The sequence below is a fragment of the Drosophila melanogaster genome, chromosome 2R (genome assembly GCF_000001215.4).
Source record: "Drosophila melanogaster chromosome 2R".
In the NCBI taxonomy this organism is placed as follows: domain Eukaryota; kingdom Metazoa; phylum Arthropoda; class Insecta; order Diptera; family Drosophilidae; genus Drosophila; species Drosophila melanogaster.
This window is the reverse complement of record NT_033778.4, coordinates 21501809-21527895: the sequence shown is the minus strand read 5'-3', so window position 1 is coordinate 21527895 and position 26087 is coordinate 21501809. Positions and strand designations below refer to the sequence as shown.

The 26087-nt window shown below is 42.4% G+C and overlaps 5 protein-coding genes across 14 annotated transcripts in view; 3 read left to right on the top strand and 2 right to left on the bottom strand.

Moving 5' to 3' along the window:
- Positions 1–5476, bottom strand: part of Egfr (Epidermal growth factor receptor) — a 37558-nt gene extending 32082 nt beyond the window's left edge. The window contains exon 1 of the mRNA NM_057410.4: positions 4654–5476. Coding sequence (NP_476758.1) covers positions 4654–4807 — 154 coding nt within the window. The 5' untranslated portion in view covers positions 4808–5476. The remainder of the gene's footprint in view (positions 1–4653) is intronic.
- A 571-nt stretch (positions 5477–6047) lies between these two features.
- CG30289 (uncharacterized protein) lies at positions 6048–7483 on the top strand. The gene is made up of 3 exons (NM_166459.2): positions 6048–6279; positions 6494–6718; positions 6777–7483. Exons 1-3 carry the CDS (start codon positions 6063–6065, stop codon positions 7283–7285), a joined length of 951 nt encoding a protein of 316 aa, NP_726081.1. The 5' UTR covers positions 6048–6062; the 3' UTR covers positions 7286–7483.
- Positions 7484–7502: 19 nt separating this feature from the next.
- On the top strand, positions 7503–8653 carry CG30288 (uncharacterized protein). Its single transcript, NM_001103928.2, has 4 exons — positions 7503–7752; positions 7815–7857; positions 7915–8081; positions 8149–8653. The coding sequence occupies exons 1-4, from the start codon at positions 7527–7529 to the stop codon at positions 8559–8561; spliced, it is 849 nt and encodes a 282-aa protein (NP_001097398.1). The 5' UTR covers positions 7503–7526; the 3' UTR covers positions 8562–8653.
- A 117-nt stretch (positions 8654–8770) lies between these two features.
- Positions 8771–11122, top strand: CG10494 (uncharacterized protein). Of its 2 annotated transcripts, none has more exons than NM_166457.2 (4): positions 8771–8966; positions 9026–9439; positions 9499–9915; positions 9975–10741. In NM_166457.2, exons 1-4 carry the CDS (start codon positions 8891–8893, stop codon positions 10637–10639), a joined length of 1572 nt encoding a protein of 523 aa, NP_726079.1. In that variant the 5' UTR covers positions 8771–8890; the 3' UTR covers positions 10640–10741. The 2 variants fall into 2 exon arrangements, with proteins under 2 accessions (NP_726079.1, NP_611586.1); NM_137742.3 differs by having other exon boundaries at positions 8790–8970; positions 9975–11122.
- On the bottom strand, positions 10655–25799 carry MESK2 (Misexpression suppressor of KSR 2). Of its 9 annotated transcripts, none has more exons than NM_166454.2 (8): positions 25417–25799; positions 20174–20601; positions 17695–17778; positions 16836–17029; positions 16653–16773; positions 15928–16492; positions 15719–15803; positions 12902–13687 (listed from the first exon to the last, which is right to left on the bottom strand). In NM_166454.2, exons 2-8 carry the CDS (start codon positions 20380–20382, stop codon positions 13602–13604), a joined length of 1344 nt encoding a protein of 447 aa, NP_726076.1. In that variant the 5' UTR covers positions 20383–20601; positions 25417–25799; the 3' UTR covers positions 12902–13601. The 9 variants fall into 9 exon arrangements, with proteins under 9 accessions (NP_995914.1, NP_995915.1, NP_726076.1 ...); NM_206190.2 differs by having other exon boundaries at positions 20174–20574; NM_206191.2 differs by lacking the exon at positions 25417–25799 and adding an exon at positions 21561–21749 and having other exon boundaries at positions 20174–20574.
- Between the last annotated feature and the right edge of the window lie 288 nt (positions 25800–26087).

The following is a 26087-nucleotide window of genomic DNA, read 5'->3' as shown; positions in this document are numbered from 1 at the left end:
CCCCGATGCTGGCCAACCCCCGGCACCCGCTAAACCAGCCGGCACCCCACAAACGTTGCCACTTTAATTGTTTTTAATTAACGCAAACGCTTTCGACTTCGGCTCGGCATAAACATTCCAATTTTTCCAATGCTTTTTCCACCGAGAGATCTCGACTCTTCGATATAAAAACTTTCGTCATCGTTTGACTTTAATATTTCCCGGCTGGCAGGCTGTTGCCTCTATTGAATTTGAAATGATTTTGAGAGCCAGCAGCAAGTGGGGTGCGGTTCCCTCACAACGAATCATACCACCATTCATTTGCACAAGAAATAATTCTAATGATTTCTTTCAAAACCAACAAAAACTGTAACAAATATTCTCAAAGGAAGTTTTTTGAACTTTACCAGGTAATTTTATGAACTTAGCTCACTAAGTTACTTAACCAGCAGAATGAGGTGCGTATCTTTTCTAAAGATACCAACCATGCTCCGATTTCTCACAGTGTCGAAGTAGCAACATGGAATTCATCACACCCATTGCGGGATACTGAGCGACATGAGGCGACAGCGGGCGCTTCTTGAGATGTCGTTGAGTGATGCATGCGGCGCTTCATAAAAACTGTCAATGATTCACATGCGTCCGTTGCTGACCCCGCGGCCATCAAGGGGTTAACTCTCGCTCTCAAGCAGACGAGCAAAAACGAAAAAAACGAAAAAACGAAAAAAAGATCGAGGGGCGTTGGAAACTTAACCTTAAGCCGGGGTGGGGCCATACCTTTTCCGTGGCCCTGCAATTATGCAAGATCACTGTCAACGCCGTTGACCTTACATTCGTGCCGCGCACTGTCTGTTTGACGCTGCCGCTAAAAGTCCGATTCCGATGCTGGATCTGAACTTATTATGCTCTTTGGCGTTTTCCGGCCCAGAACCTTCGGCAGCATAAAGTCAGAGAACAACAAACAAGCGAAGAAGAAAAACAACAGCTCGTCCGGCTTGGATTTATGTTTATGGAAGCAGCGCAAGAAGAAACATACATATATACATACATACATATATGTAGGTACAGCACCCAGCTTGATGGCCGGAGGATCGAGAGAGCTCGCGGGGGGGGGGAGCAGCTATGGCTAAGTGGTAATCCGATGCGAGGGCTCAGCTTACCGAAGTGACATATGGTGCAGGCCCCATCCCTCGCGCGGCAACACCACCCACACTCGTCGATGTTGCAAGTGCCCCCTTCACTAATTGCATTATCTCTTGATCCGCACAATGTGGCAAAAGGGTAAGGAGATCGCACCAGCTCCGCATCGAATCCTCTTCGCAACTCATTCTCATCTCAAGCCATCGCATCCAAGACGGCAACAGCTGGCGCAATTTGCTTCTTTCGTATTTTTGGCCAAGTCATAAACAAAACAGAGATGTTGCCAGGAAAAAGATACATTTGGGGGACTGCATGCCCTGTGATAACAATAAATTGCAGCTGAATGTGGGTAGAAGAGCGAGGAATACCCTGGATTAAGATATTTTTAATGCTCGCAAGAAAGCTATTAAATGAGATATTTACATTTTTTTTTTAAATTTTATTTGGTTAAGGAAAATCTAAGAATGGCTATTTATTCCAAACATACTGTTGATTGCTTTGTTTATAAAATTAAACGCAACTTTTTAAATATTTAACAGTAAATAATAGTAAGTAATCCCATGTCTTTAGGGCTTTCCATCAGTTCGCTAGTTTAGGGCTCCACGAGGAGAACGCATGCGTCATGGGGCAGCCGTTGATTGGGCCAACACTTAACCTCCGCAGCCGAGCGGCGGCCACAAAACGAGGCAGCGAGCCGAAGCAGTGCGGATTCACTCAGAATCGAGCCGATGGCCGCCCCCATTGGCAGCCTCCATTTTTGGGTGGATGGGGGTGGTGGGCTGCGCATGTAAATGGGGGAAACAAATGTGCACAAATGTTCGACAAATCAAACAAACGCAGCGATGGAGGAGAGCGACGCACGGGTGGCAGAGGGAAAACGGCAAACAATAAATACATTTTAAACAATCGGCTGATTGGCCCCTCACCTCGCGTTGTGCTGTCAGATTTTATTTTTTCCCATTTTCTCAGCAGAAAGGAAAAACTTGCAGTTGCATACGCTATCCAGCTGGAGAATGGAAATGAAAAACTTGCGGAGCGATGGGAAACATTTTGGGCACAGGAAATTGATTATTATTTATGATTGCAGGCCTCTTTGCCCCCCCAACTTCCCATCTGGCCATCCACAAACGTGAGAATCGGAGTGCAGAGCAGCGGCGTCGTTTCCCAAAAAAACAAAGGGCAGAGATGTATCTTGTAGATACAGTAACAGTAGCATGCTCAAGTTATAGAATGCAATTGAGTGGGAGAACCAAGATGCGAGAAATGCTGGTGGCTCTCAAGTGAGCTCTTCTTCTATAATCACAGACATGCGGCTGGCGCATGCAGCTCAAGTGGTTTTCCATTTTCCAGCTAAAAGGACATGGGAACTTTCTGGGCTGTGCATCCGCCGTGAACGGAGCTCAACGAAATGTGGCATGTCCTTTATGAAATCGGATACTCTGCTCCGCAAGGAGAAAGCAAAGTACGAACCTGAGACGTGGGCGAGCTCCTTACCTGCCAGCCGGTTCTTATGTGCTCTCAAAAATATGACGAAAATATGTTTTTTTAAGGGCCAGACACTCGACTCGAATAATGGGATATGTCGCGATCCTCGACTGGCCACTTAGCCGGTTCCTGTTTCGCTGGAAGCGATGTCCCAAAACAGGATACTAATGCATGCGTATCTTTTCTCATTTTGTCGCAAGTTGGAAAAACCCCAGTTGATTATAGGCCCAGCTGTGTGCAGTTGCTTATAATTATGTACTGTTTTTACGGTCTTATCAACCGATAAGACACAGTGATTCATACGCGTGCAAAAAAATAATTTGGCTCTCGCTGTTCCAAAAATAATCTCCCCTTCACCGATTCGTAAAAGGTAATCATCACATTTAATGAAAACCGCGTTCACGGTCACGTCCCATTATAGTGTATCGTGGGCATAAATAATATCTTCAAGTTTACAGGCCGAATATGTCTCATTATTTATAGTTATTTAATAAATTTCCTAAAAATGTAATTACATATAATGTGATTCTTTTCGCTCTTAGTTCAAATTGAACTTCAAACTTCAACCTCAACGTGTGAACCCTTTTAATAAGCCATTAACGGCCAACGATTCGGGCATATAACAAACGAAAAAAACCAGGTTGCAACTGCAGTGAGCCGAACTTATAATTTATATGCTGGTTTCCTTGTTGCAAGCGCAAAACACCTGCACAGGTCGACCAGCGGACTATGTTGCCCCCTCTCTGTCTGCCATCGCAATTGCCGTCTCGTTCTGTGTTGCGCATGCGCAGCCGAGTACTTCTACTTTTTTCTGCCTGCGCCTCTGCTCGGTGGCTCTTGTGTTGGCTTTTTTGCATGAAATAAAATCTCACGGTTCAGATGCGTACGTAGTTGTTGGCGAAAAGCGGCGCTGAGTGGCGGCGGGGGGGGGGGGGGGTGGGCGAGCGGGGGGCGCAGGTGGTAGGAAGTCTGGGCAAAAACCAAACAAAAACCCAGCACAAACCAGCCGTAAGTCGGTCGCAGAGGGGAGGGCGACATGCATGTGGGTTTGTTTTTTTTTCACTCATTTCACTCGGTTTTTTTTTTTTTGTTTTTTTGCAAGAAAAACGCAAAGAGCCGAAACTGGTTTTTGCCAGCAAGCTCTCGCAAGGCGGCCAGCAATAGAACTGAGCTGGAAATTTGAATAAATGCCGCTGCATCGCCAAAAGTTGTTGTCCTTTTTAACGAGGCAATCCGAGTCGGCTGTATCTGTATCTGTGTCTGCCGCCAGTGTATCTGCATCTGTATCTGTACTTCATTCATATTTCGAGATGCTTAATGGGCTCTACCTGGTAGTACCCACACACAGGTAACCAACAGGTAGAAAAGGTCCATATTTGTATGTGTGTGTGTGTGTGTGTTTGCACTGCTCATGGGAAATCACTGCTCACGGGAAACCTGTTGTTGTTCTTCCCTATGACCATATAACCAGAAAACCAGTGAAAGAAAGAAGCCTTGGCTGCGGAGCAGAATCCGAGGCTGGCTTCTCGATCTGAACAGATGCACGATAAGCGAAGGGATCGAGAGATACAGATAGCCACTCACTTCCTTTTCGTGCTGCCCCTGTTGAATGAATGAATCGAATCCCTTTTATCAATCTTTGTCCACAGCAGCCCCCTTTGTTCCGCACCCATGAAAATGATCTCAGAAGGGCAGACAGCACCTTGCTATTTTCCATCGGTATCTGTCGGATTGCTATCAGACAGAAACAAATACGAGTGTGTCTCATGCTGATACGTAGAACTCGGCACAGTTTTTGGTTTGGCTAAAAAAAATACAGTGCATCTGGCCTACATGGAATTTCGGCAATATCACTTTGTGCCCTCCATTTTATTTGATTTGCATTGCAGAAATACTTTTATCTTGCATTGCAATTGTTTTTCTGTAACTTGAGTTAACAATGAAATGACAATATTTATGTGCCACATTTCAGTTCCATTAAAATGCTTAACCATATACTACTATATATCGAGTTACAGAAGCTCGACTGTGTGTTGGAAAAGAGCTTACCTTTCATATTGCCATTATCCACATAGCCGGCATTGCTGACCGATGAGCTTGTGGTGATGGATGCCATGCAGGCGAGGATCAGCAGCACCGACCAGATGGAGCTGCTGTCCCACAATCCTCGCGATATGCTCATCCACATGCTGATAATCATCATGATATCGATGCGCGGTCGATTTGCTTATATTCACCAACTGTACAAACACGCGAATCTCGGCAGAATTGTTTGTTTACTTCGAGATGCTTTGCCTGAGTTGAGGGGGGGGGGGGGTGGCGTTGTGGTGCCTAGTCAAGCGTGGCCGACGCTCCTCCTTGCCCCATCTCAAAAAGCCAGACTTTGACCGGCGATTAGCAACGAGCTTTCCACTACAACTTTTGACCCGATCTCTGTTTTGACTTCACTTCTACAATATATACGTATGTATATTCGCGAAATTAGCGTGCAAATCGTAAAAGCGCACAGATAACGCAAACGATCGCGCGGGGGTGATTACAAAAAAAAAGCTGAAGCCAATGCGAAACCAACTTGGCGAACACACACACGCACGCACAATAACACACACACACACACTCTGTTGTTGGCCTACAAGCTCCGCCTGTTGTATTATTGTGTACAATATAAACAATTACGATTACGATTACAATTGCACTTGATAATGATATGAAAATATCATAATATTTATATTTTTTCGTAATATACCCGATGTTAATTTGCCCGGCGATTTACCGAATACGCAAGCGCAGTTTTCTATGATGTTATTTGTTGATGTTTTCGTTGGGAAACTGAAACACGGGCAGCCCGGCTTGAAATTTATCTTCAAATTTACAGAGTGGCTATTGCGGGTTGCTTATATAGCTTCGGCCGAACCGTTTAACCGATTTGCCCGTTTCGCTCGATGTTCGAATCGAACTTCGCTCTCTCTCTCTCGCTCGCAACAAGTTGCAGTATGCTGTGGTTGCAGTCACCGATGGAAATCAAGTTGCCAATTACTTTGCAGCTAAAGCCCGAGTTGGCATGCCCCAGAAACTACCATTTTTTCTCCTTTAACATTTTTGACATTTCAGAAAAACTACAAATCTTATTGCAATTTTTGACGTTGGTAAAAATGACACTTACCCACTTGGTACACCATTTGTTGCGGAACGAATTAACACTCTATCGATATTGCCGATAATTTTTAACGATATCATAAAAAGTCAAACTTAGTATTTATTGTATGAACATATTTTAGTTTTTAACCTAACTCAAAAGCTAATTGCCCTTCCGGCCAGAGTTTTGTTAAATATATATATATTATTAATATATTCTATTATGTTAATTTAATTTTTTGTTAAAAAGCGAACAGCTTAAACTTTTTAGCACCAAACGGAAAATAGTTGATATGCTATCACCGATCAGTCTTCGCGCAACCATGGAAGTGATCAATGCGGTAATCGCGGCACTCGTATGCCTATTTATTGCCAACAATAACGTAATGTCGCGCCTGCTGGTTGAGAATTGTGGAATATCAAAGGACGATCCATACGTTCCGAACATTTTTGGAGGAGCCAAAACAAATATTCAAGAAAATCCTTGGATGGTGTTGGTTTGGTCGAGTAAGCCCTGCGGCGGCTCTCTTATTGCACGGCGTATGTATTTGACTAAAACATTGGTTATTCTTTATTTACTCTATACTAATATATTAATATATTTATATTTATTTAGATTTATAATATAGTTCATAGTCCACGATATATATATCTTAACTTACATGTACCCAAAAACTGAAAAGCATATGAATAAATAATCGAGATAGTCGACTATTTTATTATTTTTTTATTATTTATTTATTTTTCTTTTAAGAATTCGTCCTGACAGCAGCGCACTGCGTATCCTTTGAAGATCTGTATGTGCGCTTGGGTGATTACGAAACACTAGATCCCATGCCATACTGCCTTAACAATCACTGTATACCAAAGTTCTACAACATTAGTGTGGATATGAAAATTGTTCACGAAAATTATAATGGCATCACTCTCCAGAATGATATAGCATTGCTTCGTATGTCCGAAGCTGTGGAGTACTCAGGTAAATAGAGGGGTTTTATCTCACGTGGATGACTAAAGCTTTATGTTTTTCGTTATAGATTATGTTAGGCCAATTTGCCTTCTTGTCGGCGAGCAAATGCAAAGCATTCCAATGTTTACGGTTACCGGCTGGGGTGAAACAGAATATGGTCAATTCAGTCGGATCCTACTGAATGCCACTCTATATAACATGGATATATCATACTGTAACATTAAGTTCAACAAACAGGCTGATCGATCGCAGATATGTGCTGGCAGTCATACCAGTAACACCTGTAAGGGCGATTCTGGAGGCCCATTGAGCTCGAAATTTCATTATGGCAACAGGCTTCTGAGTTTCCAGTACGGCTTGGTCAGCTACGGATCCGAAAGGTGCGCGGCTAATGTGGCAGGTGTTTACACCAATGTATCGTACCACAGGGAATGGATATTTAATAAAATGGTTCAATTCAAACCTACAGGTCATACTACCTTTTGGTTATCCAAGCTCGTAGGCCAAACTTGTAACATAACAGACATAATAAGGAATATAGAACTAATGTATAACAGAATTGTATATGAAAATTAATTAATATTCGACAAAATGGCAGGGCAACGCATCGAAGTTCGAAATATATTAAAGTTCAAGAGATTTAATTAAAAAAAAAAAATCTTGTCATTAATTGAAAATAAACGATGTCACATTCAAATCGATTGTAAAAATTGTATTAGTATTTTTTCTGAATAAATCACTTCTTATCTCTGCCGTTTGCCGAAGAACAAGCATAAAAATAGAAACCGATGCCATTCGAATTTAGTCTCTGAACAAGATGCGTCTACCTATACGGCAGCTTGTGATAGTAGCCTGTCTTTTTATTGGGATTATCCGGACGGAATCCGGACGCTTACTGGAAAACGACTGTGGAACCACGAGCAGTAATGGTTATAGAGCGCGAATCGATGGAGGTAGAGATGCTGGCATGGAATCGAATCCCTGGATGGTCAGAGTAATGATTTCGGGAAAAGCAGTGTGTGGCGGTTCACTTATAACTGCTCGTAAGTATTTGGAATTGATAATAAGAAATATATACTCAAATTATCATTGTATGTTCATTTAGGATTTGTTTTGACCGCCGAGCATTGCATTTCCCCAATGTATATGTGAGTGCATACCATACTATTACTACACATTTGATCCTCAAAATGACCTTTTTTAAGGAATGTGCGCCTGGGCGAATACGATACCCGACATCCCATATTCGACTGCGATGATTTTGTCTGCACACCAAGGGCCTACAATGTGGACGTGGATAGGAAAATTGTTCATAGTAATCCAGGATATGATATTGGTCTGTTGCGAATGCAAAGGAGTGTGATATTCTCAAGTAAGTGCATTTCGCTATCAAAAGTTTCTTGGGAACTAAATATGTAACTAACTAAAGTTCGCCATAGACTATGTCAGACCAATCTGCTTGATTCTGGGCAAAACGTTGGGTGGGAACCCACTCTCAATATTACGCTTCAATTTCACCGGATGGGGTACAAATAGTGATGGAGAAGAGCAAGATAGGCTACAGACTGCCACCCTGCAACAATTACCTCAATGGAGTTGTGAAAGACCTGGAAGACCTCTCGATATATCCTATATATGTGCCGGCAGTTATATCAGTGATTCGTGCAAAGGCGATTCGGGAGGTCCTTTGAGCGCAATTCGTACATTTGAGGGGCAGGGAAGGGTCTTCCAGTTCGGTGTCGCTAGCCAAGGACTTCGGTTGTGCAGTGGCTTGGGAATTTACACCAATGTCACACACTTTACGGACTGGATATTGGATGTTATTCAAAACCATTCAGACGACTTTGAATGAGATCAAAATATGTTGCTTAATAACAATATAATGTTTTAGCGTATATATTTTGGCTATCAATATCATAGTTTCTTGTTGGTTTTGGTTTTTTTTTTCAGATTGTAGGCTATTTCTACATTTAACATACATATTCCTTACATGAAACATACATTCGAGCAGAATGTATGGTACGGCCGCATCGATGCCGATAACGATAGGTAGCTTAACGCGTCCTACTATCGATGACAGTTTTGTTATTGTTATGATTTGATCAAGCTAAAAAAAAACCGATCAAATATAAATATATATTTATTGATTTCATTGCGCGATTTAAGCATAACCATTTGAAAATGAGCAAGTTCTCGCTCTTCAATGGCAACGATGAGGACGAGCACGAAACGGAGCAGAAATACGCACACCTTATGAGTGGGTAAGCAGCGTCCTCAGCCGGTTCGATGTTACCAAATCCTTACTTTTCGTAACAGATCTGGGAAATGCGAGTCACTCGGTGTCGGAAAATAGTTCTGGGAAAGCGAGTCGCTGCAAGTGGACCAGCGCAAAGGTGGAGACCTTTCTGGAAATCATTCACCAACTTAAACTGCAAGCTGCTCTTCGAAGGCCGCGAAGCAATGCAAAGGTGTTTCGTATGGTGTCCAGAGAAATGGCCCGGCGGAACTGCCCCAAGAGTCCAAAGCATCTGAGAGTCAAGTTCCATCAGATGCGGCGTCAGTATGCGAGAGCTCGGAATGGCGGCGAACCATTCGAGCACTTTGAGGCGGTGCACGAGTTGATGCAGGGAGAAGATGTATCTGATCTGGATGAAGAGGCGCTAGAGAGTGACAGCGATATGGAGGCCGACGAGGACCAGTCCGGCATGATCTCAGAAACCGAAGGGGACGGTAGGTGCCACCGGGCAGGAATGTATTGGAATACGAACTTAGGCGACTTTCCTTCGCAGATGCTTTGGATGCCTCAGGATCTTCAGTTAACATCGTCGCCCGCTGCAAGTGGGCAGAGGGCGAAGTGGACCTCCTCCTAGACCTGATCCACACACTTGGACTGCGAGCAGCTTTGCTGCAAAAGCGCAATGCCAAGGTCTTCAAGCTGCTGTCCAAGGAGATGGCAAAACGCAACTGCCACAAGGGTGCTGAGAAGCTGCGCATCAAGTTCCAGCAGCTGCGGCGATTGTACAACAAGGTCAAGAACGGCACGGGGAAAACGTTCGAGCATTTTGAGGCGATGCGACTGGTCCTGGATCCCACCGAAGAGGAGGCGGCCGCAGATGCTGAAGCGGAAGCCCATCTGAGCAGCGCAAGCGATAGTGATTTCAATGACAGTGACGAGGAAGAGGGTGATGCATCACAGAGAAGCGGAGGTAGATATTATAATAGCTAGTTCCTATTCCATATTTAATTAAATTCCTATGTTCCTTAGCGCACTTTTGGACAGACGAAGAGGTTGATTCGTTTCTACTCATCATTCGGGACAATGGTTTCTTTCGCGCCTTGGATGGCTCAAGGAAGCGCAACTTCCAGACCCTGGTGCACATTTCCAACATCCTGGCTAAGCAGGACATCAAACGCACGCCACACCAGCTGCGCAATAAACTAAGGCTGCTCTGCAAGCGTCATCGAGAGGCCAAGGAGCACGGGCTAGATAATGTACGCATTCTGCCTCGCCACTTTGAGCTTTTCGATGAACTGATTCAGGCGCCGCGGGAGAACAGAGAAAGTGCCATCAGCAGGCTCATTCGCATCAGCAAGCCTTCCTTTCTCAAGCCGCCAGGCAAACCAAGCGTTCCGCTGGAAAGTGACAGCGACAACTCCAGCTCCACCTGCGATCTCCTAAGAGCGGCAGCCGATAGCGAGGACTACGTGGACGCCATCGAGATGGAGGCTGAACCAACGCCGATTGAAGCACTCACTGCAATCATAGAAGGTCAAAAGCAGCTGCTTGCGCAGATCAAAACTACCAACGAAAGCTTCTTGCGGCAGCAACGCGAGCAGCAGCATCAATTTTTGGAACAAGTATCGGAACTGATGCATCGAGATCGAGAGGAGACCCTGCGCAGGATCAGCGAAATGCTGCAACCGAAGTAATGGAAACATAGAACTCAAGCTTCTAAAACTTTTATTGAATTGAATTCGAAGTTATTGCAAAAAGTTGTCATTATTTATATATATTATATGTATGTATTCTATATTCAATATCGTGTGTGTGTGTGTATCCTGTTTTTGTGACAGTGTCCTGTGTCTAGAATTTATTCCTCATTCATTGTGAACAGAATGTTGGTTTGAAGTTACTCGCAATTCGCAATTGTCTACGATTTATCTAGGGTTTTGTATAAGTATATACGTAATTTTGAGAGATTTTTCGTTTTTTATTTGATATGCTACATTGTTATTTTTTGGGATTAAGTTAACAGTTGGATTCGTTTTAGGTTTTAACATTAAGCGAAAATGCTCGTTAGTTTTTAGTTTTTGTTCTGCTTGTGTCATCTGTATACACATATGTATATATTTTGTATATTGTTCGGTTTACAACAACTAAGCAAGCTCGTCATAAAATATGTGTTGCACTCCAAAAAAAAAAACAATGTAATCAATTGGGCATAGAAAACTAAACTGCTGTTGCTGATCTGAACCGATCTGGCTTGATATATATACGTGTATGTTCGTTACGTTACGCTCAGGCACAAAGTGTAAATTACAAATATCTCTCCGCATCTCGAAAACCATAGGGAAACACAATCAATCAATCAACCAATCAATCAATCAATCAATCAATGGGTTCTCATTTGGTGGTTAATTATTGCATTCGCATTCATTTCCTAGCGGTGTGTGAGTTGCTTGTATTTCATAATATTTTTTATTCTTTGAGTTTCTGTGGCTTTGTGTCTCTTGGAGCACGGCTGAAAGCTTGGCTTGACTTGGCTGCTGCTGCTGCATTATTTTTTCTCAGTGTGTGGTAACAACAATAACAAGGTGTCTTTTGGAGATTATGTGGACTCTGCAGTAACAATCTAAGAGCTGACCGGCTCGGGCAGTGGGTTCTCTGTGATGCGTATCTTGTTGCTCTGGGTGCCGTAGTAAAGCGTGCCCGATGTGTCCGTGGTCACGTAGGCTCGGTTGCCATTACCGGTTCCTGTTCCGTTGCCGCCGGCACATCCGTTTCCGTTCTCCAGATCCTGGTCGTCCCCGTCGACGCTGCGACCATCCGCATTATTATTGTCCCCCTGGCCGGCGGTGGTGTTGGAGTTGCTGCTGGTGCAATTGATGGCCGTCTCCCGAAGGCGATTGCCAACGCGAAGGCTCAGCTGCCGCTGGCGATCCCGCTCCCTTTCCCGCTCACGATCGCGCTCCTCCATCGCCTGCTGCTGCTGCTCCCGGAAGTTGGCAAAGAAGATGGAGGAGTAGGTGTGGTATTTAGTTCCACAGGGCGAACTCGCTGGCGTGGACAGCGGCGTTGCTGTTGCAGTTTTATAAGTGGAGTTGTTGTTGTTTTGGGGGGAAGGTAGTAGTAGTTTGGCTTTTGTTATTTACGTTATGTCACTTGATAACATGTAAGTTGTTGGTTCTTGTTCTTGATGGGTGTTTTTCTTTATACACTTTCTAAAAGGCTTGCCTGCTGTTTTTGAAATGTATGTACGTGTGGTGATGTCTGTACGTTTGCAAAAGGCTGCGATTAAAATAAATAAAATTCTTAGATTTGCTTGACTCTCTTAACTCTTAAAATTCGAATGGAAGTTAAGGCTTTATGTCCATTGTAAAGATAACTATGTAGTATTCAATAATCTCATCATTGATTATGGTTACAATTTACATCGTTTAATTCAGTCTTTATATTGTTTAATAAGGCTAAGTTCACTTGAAACTATCTTTAGTTAGCTGAAGCTATAAAAACAGCTTACAACACATGAATCTAAATAATTTACCTCTATCCTTATTTTAATCGCAGCTGCAAGTGTATCTGTATCTGTATCTGAATGTAATGTGTATGGTGTGCATTTTGCATGATTCGAGATGAAAGCGGCGACAATCTGCTGCTGCTGTTGTTCTATTATCGTTATAATTAATAAATTTTATTATTATTGTTGTTTGTTGTTGTTGTTGTTCTAGTTGATGGACGAGATGGAGGGGAAGGGAAGGAAGCTGGGCTGAGATTTCGCGATGGTCGATGAGCGGATCGATGCGATGCGATGCGATGCGATGAGCTCCCTTTGCTGGGATTGAATTGGATGTGGCTGCTGTGACGACGATGCTGCTGCTGTGGGAAAGAGACGCGACTCCCAGTGGCCAGAGGACCATCAACACCAGATATATTCATATCTCGGAGGAGTATATCACTCTGGCCGCACCGTTACAGTTCGAAATTCACGTTGTTCGTTCGTTTATTTAGAATTCTCAAATATACAACAAAAGCTTACACTTTTCAATTTTCGTTTCGTTTATCGTTTTTCTCGACTTGAGTATGGTTAGTGTAATGTAATTTGTATATAATAGCGTTGTCATGTATGTATATTTGTATAGTGTGTTTAAACTTATTGCTCTCGTACATTTAAGCTGTGTTGTGGATGGTGAAAGCAGCCCGACTTTTAAGGCATGTGGGAGAAAAGGGGTGACACAACGAAAGGCAATATGTAAAGTACATATATGCAATGCATTTATTTATGTAGACAACAAACGAAATGGAAACTAATCACTTGCCGCTTTCCACTTAATAGCTTACCAACTAAAAATCGCATTAATTACAAAAAAAGTATTTAACATAAAACAAAAGAGCAACGATAAATTTCAACGCAAATCACAGAAGTGGAGAAACCGAAGCAAGATTATTTTGCCCTTAAAAGCAAAGCTGTAAACCATTTTTCTCAGTGTGGTTATTGTTCTAATTTTTTGTTTTGGGTGTATCGGCGTCGGGTGATTATCCAATTGCTCTCTCTCTCTCTCTCACTCACTCTGCCCCACCGAATTGGGGCCGATGCTGCCGCTTCTGCCGATGCCGCTGCCACTGCTGTTGCTCTCTCCATTCGCTCACATAGTTCTGCTCTGCCGCCGTCGTTCACTGTACAGTGAGCTCAATTTGCGTGGAACTGCTCCGGCTGACCGATGAGATTTTGCGCGCCAACTTTTGCAGTGTGCCAACAGCTTTTGGGGTTTTCGAAATTCAATGTTCAGTTGTTTGTGGTTGTTGTGGTAATTGTTTTCGTTGTTGTATAATTTGTTTTCAATTTGCGTGTAAATAAACAAAACAAAATGATAGGTCAAATAAATGAAAGAGTTATTCGAAACAAAAGGCGTGTGCGAGAGTGTGTGTTTTTGTGGAGGAGAAAATTAAAGAGAGCGTTGGAAAAGCGAAAGCGCATCAATGGCCCAGCTAACGAGGTTGCACTGTACTCAGAAGCAAATCTACGCAGATGCAGGCTAGTGTAAGTCATTTTCACTATTCAACTCTCAAAATCTTAAGGTGTCGGGCGTTAAGTCAGGAAATTAGTAAGACAAGTTGTATTTATAGAAAATATAAATAAATTTGTATAATTTCATAAAATAAAATGTACTGCTATTAGTATTTTGACAATATATTAATTTACCCGTTAACACCTTAAAATATCGAAAGAACCTTGACTAGCTGTGTGTGTGTGTGTATGGGTGGTTTTTAAGCTCTACTTTGCCTATATAGTTGTATATAATGTTAATTTGAATTATTGTATTAATTAATTAGCTAAATGCATTCCAACTAGATTTCGGGTTTATTTGTTTTTTTTTTTTTGTTTGCAATTTGTTGGGTATATTACTGCTTGGTTGCTCCGGCAGATCTTCCTACTGAGGTTTCTCGGACACTACGATCACAGGTGCGAATATGATGGTGTACAAATATACATACCATATAAACGATTATTATATTTAGTTTTGTTGTTGAAATTACAGTGAACGCGCAGTTGCATTAGTTAATTAGTTATTTGTCGATCATTTCGAGTTGAGTTGGATTGGAAAAACCAATTTCGAAACGAAAAGAAAATCAGAGTTAGAATTGAAACGAATTGAAACAGAACGGGGGAAAAGTCGTTGGTGAATGCAGCAGAGACCAAGTCGATGGATTGGATTGCATAGACCATGAAATCGAATGAAGATTATGGAATTATGGGGTGCGGATTTTGGGGTATTTGATCGTTTGAAGTTGCAATTTCGTGTGAAAGATTTTGTTTGTATATATTTTGTTTTTCATTTGGATTCATGTTGCGTGTTGTTCGTTTGTTTTTCATAGAATTTTTTTTCATATTTTGTTTTTTTTTTTATTTTTTGTTTTGTATGTTGGTTTAGCAAAAACAAGCAGTTTTGGAGAAAGGAAAAAGAAATGAAAAACAAAGTAATGAACATCTTGAATATCTTTTTTTGTTTGGTTGCTGTCGTGGATGCGAAATTGTGTGTACTCTTTGGGGTCCTAACTATTCGGGGAAATAGGTTGGTGGGGTTTGAAAGTAGTTAAATATATGTGTGTAGAAAGTAAACGCTTGATTTTCAACAACTTTTCGATTTATTTGGAAATACTTTTGGTTGCGTACAAATACTTTGGTTTATTATCAACATATATATGAACGATCAATGTCAATTTTGTTAGTTTTTTTTTTTTGTTTTGTATATCTAACCAATTTGTAAATATAAAATTTTGCACAATAGATTTTTGGTTTCGTTTCAATGCATCTCAAAAAGCTTTTGATTCTCAAAGATTTTCGTTTAGACTAAAATCAGGTTGGGTCAGGGACGTTTGTGTACTTTGTGTGTGCGTGTGTCTCCACGGAGAAAATCGGGGGCTAAGCTAGGAGGAGCATCTCCTGTGGGAAAACTGAGCTGAACTGAACTGAACTGAATCTATGGAGGGGATATCTTGCTCCAAACGGAATGGACTTCTAGATGAAGCTGCTCAACTGAGTGCCATCCCAGTCGCCGGGTCGGAAGTACTTGACTAAGAAATTTAGGTGGTAGGTAGTTAAGTAGTTAAGGTAGTTGCGGGTTAATAGAAGAATTAGATAGAGTGGGTACAGTAGTAGATTGTTGAGATTGTAGCAGAGATTGCTGAGGTTGTTCAGTTGTTGTAGCATTTGATGTTGCTGTAGTTCTAGTTGTTTTTGTTGCTGTGGTGGATCTTGGTGGTGTGGTGTGCGGTGTTCTAACACTTACCGTAGCCCTCGCCCTGCAAGAAGAGCCGGAAGGCCTCGGCCAGCTTAGCCGGCTGCTCCTCCAGCACCAAAGCGCAATCGGAAATCTGTGTGTGGAAAAAACAAGCTTATTACAATCGAACAGAACTTAATAACAATACATAGATATGCGGTCGGTTATAATTGAATTATTACAACCGCATATGTATGTTGGTTAAAATTTGTAAGAACCTTCATCCACGATGAGTTTGTAGGATCTAGACGGCCATTGAAGGTCACCGTGTCGTCGACGTGCGGCGAGAGCGAACCTGTGATATTGATCACCGGCATCTTCAGCGTGGTGGCCGCCGTTTCGCTGCCCGGAGTACCTGGCGGAGTGCGTGCCAGATGCAGGTCGTTACGATGGATGTACGCGTTGATCAGCATGGCAAGATTGGTCGGATTAACGCCACGCTCGAAGTGCTGCTTGTACATCTGCACCAGGTCGTGATTGCGCTCCTCCGGATTGCGTCCGAAGTGGTGCCACATCAGATAATCGATCACGCCCTGTGTCATGCCCTTGGTGCGCAAGAAGCGGGCATTGAAGCTCTGGTAGCCCCACTCGATCCAGCCCGACTGCGTGGACACGCAATTGATCAGGCACAGGGCGCCCACCTTGTCCGGATGGGCGTGAGCGAAACGGGCCAGAATATTCGCCCCGGCACCAACGCCGAAACCAATCACCGACTTTAGGCCAAAGTGGGATAGCACGAAAAGCAGCTGGGCGGCCAGATCATCCATGGTCGGATAGACGTAACTGCAAGTGATAGGAATATTTTTAGAAATATATGGTATATAATTTGGAATTATTTGAAAGTTTTCTTTTGTTTACTTATAATTTACTGAACAAAGAGCTAGTATTGCGATTATGAAAGATTGACAAGAAATGTATTACGCGGTAGGCAATTATTTCTTACTCCTCTGGCAAAGTGGGTGCACCCTCCTCCTGGCCAGGAGCAGTCACGTGGTAAACACAGAAGTTCTCCAGCAGACCTCGCATCACTGGAAAATTGAAGAAGCCAGCAAAGCTGGTGGCGTCTACAATGGTAGAACAATACCGATTAGTACGATCCGATTTGAGCAGGTATTTGAACACTTACAGTTGAGGCCCAAATCGTGGTAGGTGATAATGGCCGGCTTGGCCGTATCGCCCTGTATGGCCACGTGGACATCGCCCTTGTCTGTGGGCACGCGTCGCTGTTCGCAGGCCTCCAGGATGGAGCCGCGGGCATTGGGGAATTGCAGCTGCACGGAGCGCAGTTCGATGTCATCCATGGGATCAACGGGCATGGTGCTATTGGGATGGATAAAAAAAAGATGTAAGTTAGTAACATATGGCTCTCCCTTAATCCCCGAGACAATATGTTTTTGGTGGGATTTTTAGGCGGCGGCAGCAGCAGCTGGGTAGCTGTTCATAGACTGGCATCCTGTGAGTTTAAGTGTCTTTGTGTCGCAGGATATGCATCCTTGATTCGGATCTCATCTAGATACTAAGAGGCTACTGATCTTGGGGGTAATACATATATGGCAGGCGTGAGTTGATCTCGCTGCTCTCCTCTACTCTAGTTATGGGGTTCAAATGTATGCAAAACTCAAATAAATCAAGACGTAAGATATCGGTTAATAAACATTCGGAGAGATAGAACAATTTGGGATGCTTTTACAGGGTTTAGTTGTCAAACTCAAGTCTAGGGCAAGTACTTACGAACTAATGGTTGTCTCTTAACAATACGTTTACTCGTAAATCAAAAACTATGTGAAGGGTTAATGAACAAAAGTAACGAAAAATTAATTCAAACGCAAAAACTCTAAACTTGTGTATTGTGATTGTGTTTTTTGGGGTGTTTGAGTGTCTTGCATATATCTTACATACATTCGATTCGGATGGTTCGGAAATTTTGGGACCTAATTACACAATACCCTGGGAGTATTTTCTTTTCTTTCTTTCATTTTGCTTACCCCAGCAGATGTGCCTCCTCGGCAGTGTGTGTTGGAGCTGACGGCATCTTGGTGGTCAGTGTCTTACCGGATTTGTCGCGGTCTCTGAAAGAGATTCTATGAGCATGCAAGCAAAGAATAACCAAAGGAACGCAAAAATCGAGGCAAGTTTCTGGCAGACTCTGTTCCAAATCGGCTAAAAACTTTCACCGTATATATATTCATATTTTCTTGTGGACTTGAAATTTGAGATCTTAGGAGTAAATATATATTCACAGGACGGTTGTGAAGTAGGGAATTAAGCAGACATAGAACAGTAGAAAGAAAGAGCGGAGAAGCAAACTTGTTTGTTTGCCCGGTTGAATGAAGCGGGGGAATTCTCGTCAAGGTCTCGCGTTCCGTTACGTAAAACGTAAAACGTAAGCGAATGAGTCACGCAATGTCATTCGGGGTAAATGTCGATGGATATGTTTTAGCGATGTATGAAAATGGCTAGCGACAAACAAGTGGCGCCAGGAAAATGCGACCAGCTGGCATACTAATTTGACTTTCCTCTCCTTTGCGTCCCCTGTAAAAACGTGAAAAGCTCGAAAACTTTTGTTTACCTACATCCTCCTCTTTTTCTTGGGCTAACAAAAAACTTTTACTGCAGGGACCGAACTCAATTAGTTAATGCTGGTGGTGTGGGGATAAGCTCAGGTGAGGGATGAGAGTTCATTATCCTCATACATTATATACACACTAGTATATATACATATGTACGTTTGGGGTCATGGCCGTTTTCATTATCACCTTTAATTGGTTACGTGATTGAGCCAAAGGGAAATTGCATAAGCAGAGCTCAGCTCTTATGGCAAAGAAAAATAGATGTGCCGAGGAAACTATTATTATCATAAATTCATAAGATGAAACTTATGAACGCGACTGACTAGCTCTTGAAATATGCAACGTCCTGAGCTTTGTGTTTCCATAATTAAAATATTATTATTGCATTATTACTAACTACCGACGTAAGCCTTACATTTCCCTGTACATCCATTATTAATCTGAACAATCAATTTCTGGTACAGCACGCAAGCGGATGGATTATTTGTGTTAATCAGCTGTTTGCATACACTTGCTGGACTTTCTTTTCAATTTACTTTGAATCTCCAGCTTAAACCGGTACGGCCACCAACCGGTTAGAACTGCTCGGTATCGGTTAACTCCAGGCCAGGGAGCCAAGAGCAATGCACTTGGCTGAAGGAATGCAAACAGACGGTGCGATCTCGCATCTGGAAATAACACATTAAGTGGACCAAATCACTTACGAGCGATGCCAGTGGCTGCGGAAATACTAATTAAGGCCACTTGAGATCGCCAGCGCAATCGTGAATAATCGTATAATCGTGGATTCTCTACTGCGTATGAGTATGAATAATTTGAAGAGTGACCGCAAATTAAAACGAATGTGGGTCGCAACCGGCGGCCAACTAAACCCAAACTAAACGACTCAAGAGTTCACTTTAGTTTCTGAGCTCTGTTTGCTGTGCTCTCGGGATTGTTGTATTGACAAAACTGCTGCAACTGCAAACTGCAGTTTGACCTTGGGTCATGGCTAACCAGAAACGAAGTTACATTTCCGACGCTATTCTTCTTTTGGGGCCTAGACCCTTTTCAAAATGCTCTACTTTCAGGGCACTTTTCATTGCAAAGTGTCTGATTCATCTAAGAAAGGTATAATTGGGAAATTCCCTTAGAGCAGTAAGCTTTATGCTGATGATGATGATGATGATGTAATGTGGAATGTGAACCTTTGAGTTTACATCAAATATATACAATTAGTTCTTCCTTCTGCTGGGCAAATAATTTCAATATAATAATGCAAGGTGCCTTGGAAAATGAAGAGAAATATAACAACAACATTGGCAACAAGCACAAACAATCAAAAGCAAGAAAAGCAAAAATCAAACATTTCTTTTGGGCTGACATGCAATCGCAATTAAGCTTCTGGGGTTATGGGAAGTCAGGTGGCAAAGGCAAAATTGAGCTTTGATGTTCGCTGTTTAACTGAGCTACACAGAGAAAACGGCTCAAAGAAGATGCAATCTTATTTGTGGAAAATTGTTGAGCAAGTAATTTGAAAGAATGTTGAGTAATTAATTACAATTAAATTGCAACGAAAGTGGCTGTTTGCTGTGCGAATTAGTTTTCAGATAAGCATTTGCAGTATATACATATATATATGTCAATAAATTAAAGTTGGAAATTTATTTGATGACTCCGTTCTTTTTGTTCTCTGTGTAGCTGCGAGTGGGTCACTCAGTTGTTTAATGATTCAGTGGTGTGGTGCGTGCGTTCAGTGGGGGTTTTGTGTATGTGCCTAAGCGGGGGCAATGGTTGTGGGGCCACATTGTGGTGGGTGATTAAGAATGATTGGCGGAGAGAGCTCACCGTCGCGTCGCCCGTAGAGAGGAGGAGGCGAAAAGTTGGTGGCTAAGCCCCGGTTGGATGGACTTACCTGGAGCCGCCGACGATGACCGGCAGGCGGTCCGACCGGAGCAGCTCCTCGCTGTCGGTGGGCGAGGACTTGATGGCCTGGCCAATGGCCCGCTTCACGCTCGCAAAAACGGAGGGCGGGGCCGTGGGCTCTGTGGTCGACTGATAGATGGCGCCGCCATTGCCATTGACGGCCGGCAGCGATACATAGCCGCCCTCTGACTGTGGCATGCTTTTTTGGGTCTTTCGCTTGATTTCTGATTTATTTGTTAACCGGCTAGTTATCTTTCGACTTCGCTCGAATTTCTCGCTTAAGTACTTAGCCTGGTGTGCTTTGTTTTTTATTTATTTTATTTATTCTTTTCTGATAGTCAGAACTGAGTGTTCCACTGTGCATGCAAGTGTCGGTGTGTGGGTGCGTTTCTGTTTTCAAGTTTTTTATAAACAATGCTTTTGATTCATCAGCGCCGATGTGTGTAATATTATAGCCGGCAGACAGACAGACAAATACAATGGGCATTTCGTTGACATTCAAATATTCATATGTTTATTATTGTTTTTTTTTTTTTGGGCAGCAGCAGCGCAGCAGCGGCATCACAACGTCACAAAACATAAATCACATAAAAAAACAAAGAAAATAAAATTATAATAACAAAAGCAAATAGAATGATGATGAGATTGAGTCACACGAAAGCCGGATTGGCGGGGGTCCACAGTATCAAATGATTGACATTGGTTAAGAAGCAGCAAGCCACTACAGTGGGGCATCGCTTTGACGAAGCCAGCACCAAAATTCGGTTAGTTATGCTCAAAGTCATACGGTAAAGCGATCAACTTTTAAACTTTATGGTTAAGAAACAGCGATAATAAGCCAGGGCCAAATAAAAATGTATTCAAAATCCAAACCCTTTAGTTGTTAATCGATTTCTTTTGAGAGAGTGAGATAAGTTTGAAGAAGTAAAAGAATAGTCAAATGTAATAAATTCCACATCCTTATTCATAGAAGTAAATCAAAGCAAGAACATTTTCTATTCCACATCGAATCGATAAGAATGTTCTTAAACGTTCCAGTGAGTGCACTATGTGACTTGACATGACATGAAATAAGCATTATTGGACTTATGTTAATCAGAATCTGGTGCACCTTAAAGATCAGCCGAATCTCAAGACCTTCAACCTCACTTTCTGCCATCACTATCCAAGCTCCACTGCAGGGGGGAGCACTGAGCTGGGGCGTCAATGCTCGTACTTGAAACAAAATATGCAGGCCAAGCCGCGAGAGGAAGGCGATGTGGGTATGTGGGTTTTGGATCTGGGTTTGGGATTGGGGCACACAGAGACTGCTGCAGCTGCAACCCCCCCGAACCATTCCCATCTCCTACGTCGCCAATGTAGCACATATGCATTACATTAACCCAGTTTGGGCCAAGGGTTGAGGCCTGCTCTCCACGTGCCCTGGCTTGAAGCCAAAGTGGAACGGAGGCATGAAAATTTCACACATCCCCGGGAGGCCACACACATCTTTTCCTCCTCCCGTTCTCGTTCGTCGTGTAGTATTTTTTTTTTTTTTTTTTGCACTGATTAAGTGCGTCATGCGGCTCGAATTTATCAACTAATAATCACCGGACAGCAACGAAGCAAATGCAAACGCTTCAAGCACTCCAAATGCTATGACGCAGCTCCAGATACAGATAATTATATACATGTTATGTACTGGTTGGTCACTGGGCAAGTGTATAAGTTCAAACGATAAACAAAACAAAACTCGTTATGGCTACTATTTTTTGCGTCTTAGGTTTTAGAACCCAGTCAAGCCAAGCAATTTGAATTCATTTCCGAGCTGGGACCTCAGTGCGTATGATGAATGTGGCTCCAGGGTAAACATACAGCAAAATGTATACAAGCCGGATGATTTGGGATGCCGAGCCAGAGTTGTTCTAGAGTTTTATTATTCAAAAGCCAACGACTTAAGTATTTTATTGCTCATTTAGCTGCAATGGTAACTGCATAATTTAGCCATTCGAATTGAAACTTTAGTCATAAAATCACGACGTAAAATGAAGAGAATGGCATAAGTCGTGACTTCCAAATGGAACGATGCATCGCTTTTATGGTTTCCAGCTATCTTATCTTGGTAGCTGCGATTCAAACTGGATTCTTGACTCTCCAATATCTTTCGAAACATCTCATCAAGCCTTATCTTTGGTTAAACAAATAACTAAGTTAAGTAAGTAAGTACAGTGAAATCATACAAGACAATTCTTTTATCAACTGTTATTGAAAGGAACATGCTTGATTTCAGCTGATCAAATAAAATGACCAACTTTTATGGCATAATTACTGGTTTTATCAACCATATAACTGATGAATAATCACACAAAAACAACAATGATTTGTTGCCCTAGTCTGAAAACCTAAACACAAATGACACCGCATTTAAAGTTGCCAAGTACATGGGCACTCGCAAATTCCGCGGCCATCCTTCGCCACTAAAAAAGCTGTTAGTCTAGCTCAACTTTGACCTTTTGCTGCTCGATTTATGGGCGCTGATAAAGTTGCGCTTGCACTTTTCACCTCGACCACACGAAATGGTATATGATATAATGGGCCTAGCGCCATATTTCTACATATATATGTACATATAATGTAGTAATGTATAATGTACTATAGGCTTATTGGTGGCAAGCGATTTATCAGCGGCATCTGGGCCACTTCAATTCCAATAATTGCAGCCCAGCGTGTGCCATTTATGGCGAATTATTCATAATTGCGATTGCACGTGAAGAGTGCAGAGGAGGAGCTTGAGGTGCAAGCAGCGTGGAGCCATTGAAATTAGCCATCGGCTAGAGTGGGACGGCGACAGGCGAACGACGTGCCCTGGCTTTTCCGTTTTTCCGGCCCGGAGCGAAAGGAGCGCACGGAATATCGACAATTTGGCAGGTCGCCCACGGCAACCGTTGGCAGGTCAACGGGCAACAACAAACCGAAGCTCAAGACAGCAATCTGAACTCAATCTACTGCTGAACTGTGTACTTGATTGGGATTCAATGCTACTTCGGATTTACCGACTCAGAAGACTAAATAATTACGATTTTTTTTCTTCTGAGAACAAAAGTGATTTACATAATCCTTGAGCTTTTGATTTGCTTTAAATGTATCTTTTTCTACTTAGACGTGAAAAGAGATAATTTTAAAGGAAGTCTGCTGTAGTTACATACATAATTCATTGTTAAATTATCATTTAATACGTTTAATGGCTCTTGTTTTTTGTAAGATCTTTCAGTGTTCGATTTCCTTGGAAGGTGGCTAACAACAAGTTCTCTGCTGCCCCTAAAAATACTTGCTCAACTATTGTATTGACTGCAATTTGTCCGAGTCCTTCAAGGATATCGCCTCCGATGTGGGAGGGGGTACAAATTTGCAAAACAGAAATTATTCAAATGTTCTTTGGGGGGCGGAGAGACAAGATACCCCATCGGTAGGGGGCGTGGCAGGGGTTCTGGGGCACCGACAACGGCAGCAAATCACATACAGGAAATGTCACGCTATGTCAAGCCGCAGGCCAGCAGGAAAAAAAATCGTACAGCCGAAACGAACCAAATCACACGCTCAACGTCAGAGCGTGTTGTTGCAGGATATGGGAGAATATCAGTTGGGTAGGTGGGAGGCTAGGGGCGTGGCACGGTGGGGCAATGAGGGGCGGCGCAGGTTGCCCTACTGTTACGTGTTTGCAATCGATTTGAAAGTTACATAAAAACAGAGCCGCAGCAGACCAAGGGCAGAAAAGGGAGAAGGTGCCAGGGAAGTTGGTAAACACCTGAGTGGCCAACAAGAGCGTCAACAACAACAACAACAAGAACAACAACAGGAGCAGCAACAAGGCGCCAAAAGCAATTTGTGCGGCGAACTTTTTATTGTGTTTGCCTTCTGAGTAAACTGACCTACGCATTAAACATGCAGGAAAGTTAAACATCAGATATAGATACGTATACATACATGTATGTACTGGACTCAGATACTCAGGAGGACGAGACGAAATCCTGTCCATGGCGATGGCGCCGACAGGTTACAGTAGAGCCGTTAAAGTGGAGTCCTCACCCATTCATTTCCACACCCAAAAACCGCTAGAAGCAATAAAATTTCACAAAACAGCGAATAACAAATGTCTGCAGGAACAGTAAACACTGCCAATAGGTAAACCAATTAGGGCAACTATTAGAGATAACAGTCAAGTCGCTTTTAATGAACAACCCCATTATTCCATTTCGCTTTTCCTTTGTTTAGTTAGGAAAATTGGTCGACTATTGTCTAGAAAATCAACTCGAAGTTGATTTGAGGTTTTTTTGCGAATTGCCTAGATCGTCAAATTTCTTATTTAACTTAATTGCAATTCAGAATATGGAAAAAAGGTGTAGGAATCAAGGAAACCTACTAATTTAGAATCCCAGGACAACATGCAACCGCACTTTTTTTTACTGGCATAACTTGGTTTTCAGCACACAGGCTTCACTGTGGCAGCTGCTGAAATGATTGCGGCGAAGTTTTCTGGAGGTCGTTTAGAGTGGAAAAGCGCCAGCTCCGAGAGAGGGAGAGCGATAAAGAGGAAGAGAGACGGAATGGAGCGAAGGGGAGGGCAGCAGGGGTCCATTACGTCAGAGCCAGAAGCCATTTGGGTTTTGTCAAAAATTAGCAGTTAGGAAAAGCGAGGAAAACCCAAACGAAACCAAAGCCAAACATACACAAAAAAAAAACGAATAACGAATAAAAACGAACATCATAAATGGATGAATTAGTACAGATATGGCGAGCAACAAGAACAACAACGACAAAAACGTGCATACAACAACTAACTGTTAACTAAGTAAAAAGAAGAGTGCGCAAAATATACAATAGTGCTAATTGAAAAACAGATACTGGGATGCAAATGAAAAGTTTTAGATGAGGCAGTGTGTTTTCTTTTCTTTTTAATGGGGGCGAGCGCAGAGAGAGAGAGACAGGATAAGACAGAGAGAGAGAGAGAGAGAGAGAGAGGGAAGAGTAATAGATAACTGCAACAAAACAAATGCAAGCGGAGCGAGAGGGAGGGGAGTAGGATTAGAACTGGTTAATGTTATCTTCCAGACCCGCCCCTCTCTTTCACACCTTTCCAATTGGCATTTGTTTTGTTGTCTGTTTGGCACTTGTATGTATGTTAATTGTGCCCGTTGTGTGCGGTAGTGTAGGTGTGAGTGCAGGTGTGTGCGTGGTTGGATTTAAAAAACTCACCTGACGCTTTCCGTTGCTTTTTCTTCTATTCTTTTGTAGGCCTCAAAATTGAGATAAAAACTACTACCGCTTTTTACCAACGCCTTCTTTTTGGCTAACAAAAAGAGACCGTTGTTTTAACTGCACTGTCTATGAAAAAATCAATATTCGGTCTCGACCAACTTTTTTCTTCACCTTTTCTTTTACAACTTGTGTAATTTCTGTGCTCGTTCTGTTTCATTCACTTATTCTCTCGCTCTCGCGCGCACGCACACACACACACACGCCCGCTGTTCGCGATTGCCAGTAATTTTCGGGGATCAATTTCTTGTAATTTCTCCAGCTGCTTTCAAGTCTTTAATTCTCGGTCTCGATGCAGCGCAAAGCAAATTTGATAGTGATGGGGAGAAACATCGATGCATCGGGAATCGATGTTTTCATATAGGTGCTATCGAGCTAGCCGATATTTTAGAAATAGTATCGCCGACCAGCGATACATCGTCGCTTATCAAAACATCGGATTCTTAAATATTTTTGACTTAAAAATGTAAATGTTACTTATTATTGGTGTCTAAAACCTTTACATTTCTTTAAAAAGGTATTTTACGATGCTTTTTTTTTCAATGTTACATTTTTGCACTTCCAATGTAATGTAATAGATAATCCAAAACCTATATTATTTTAATATATTG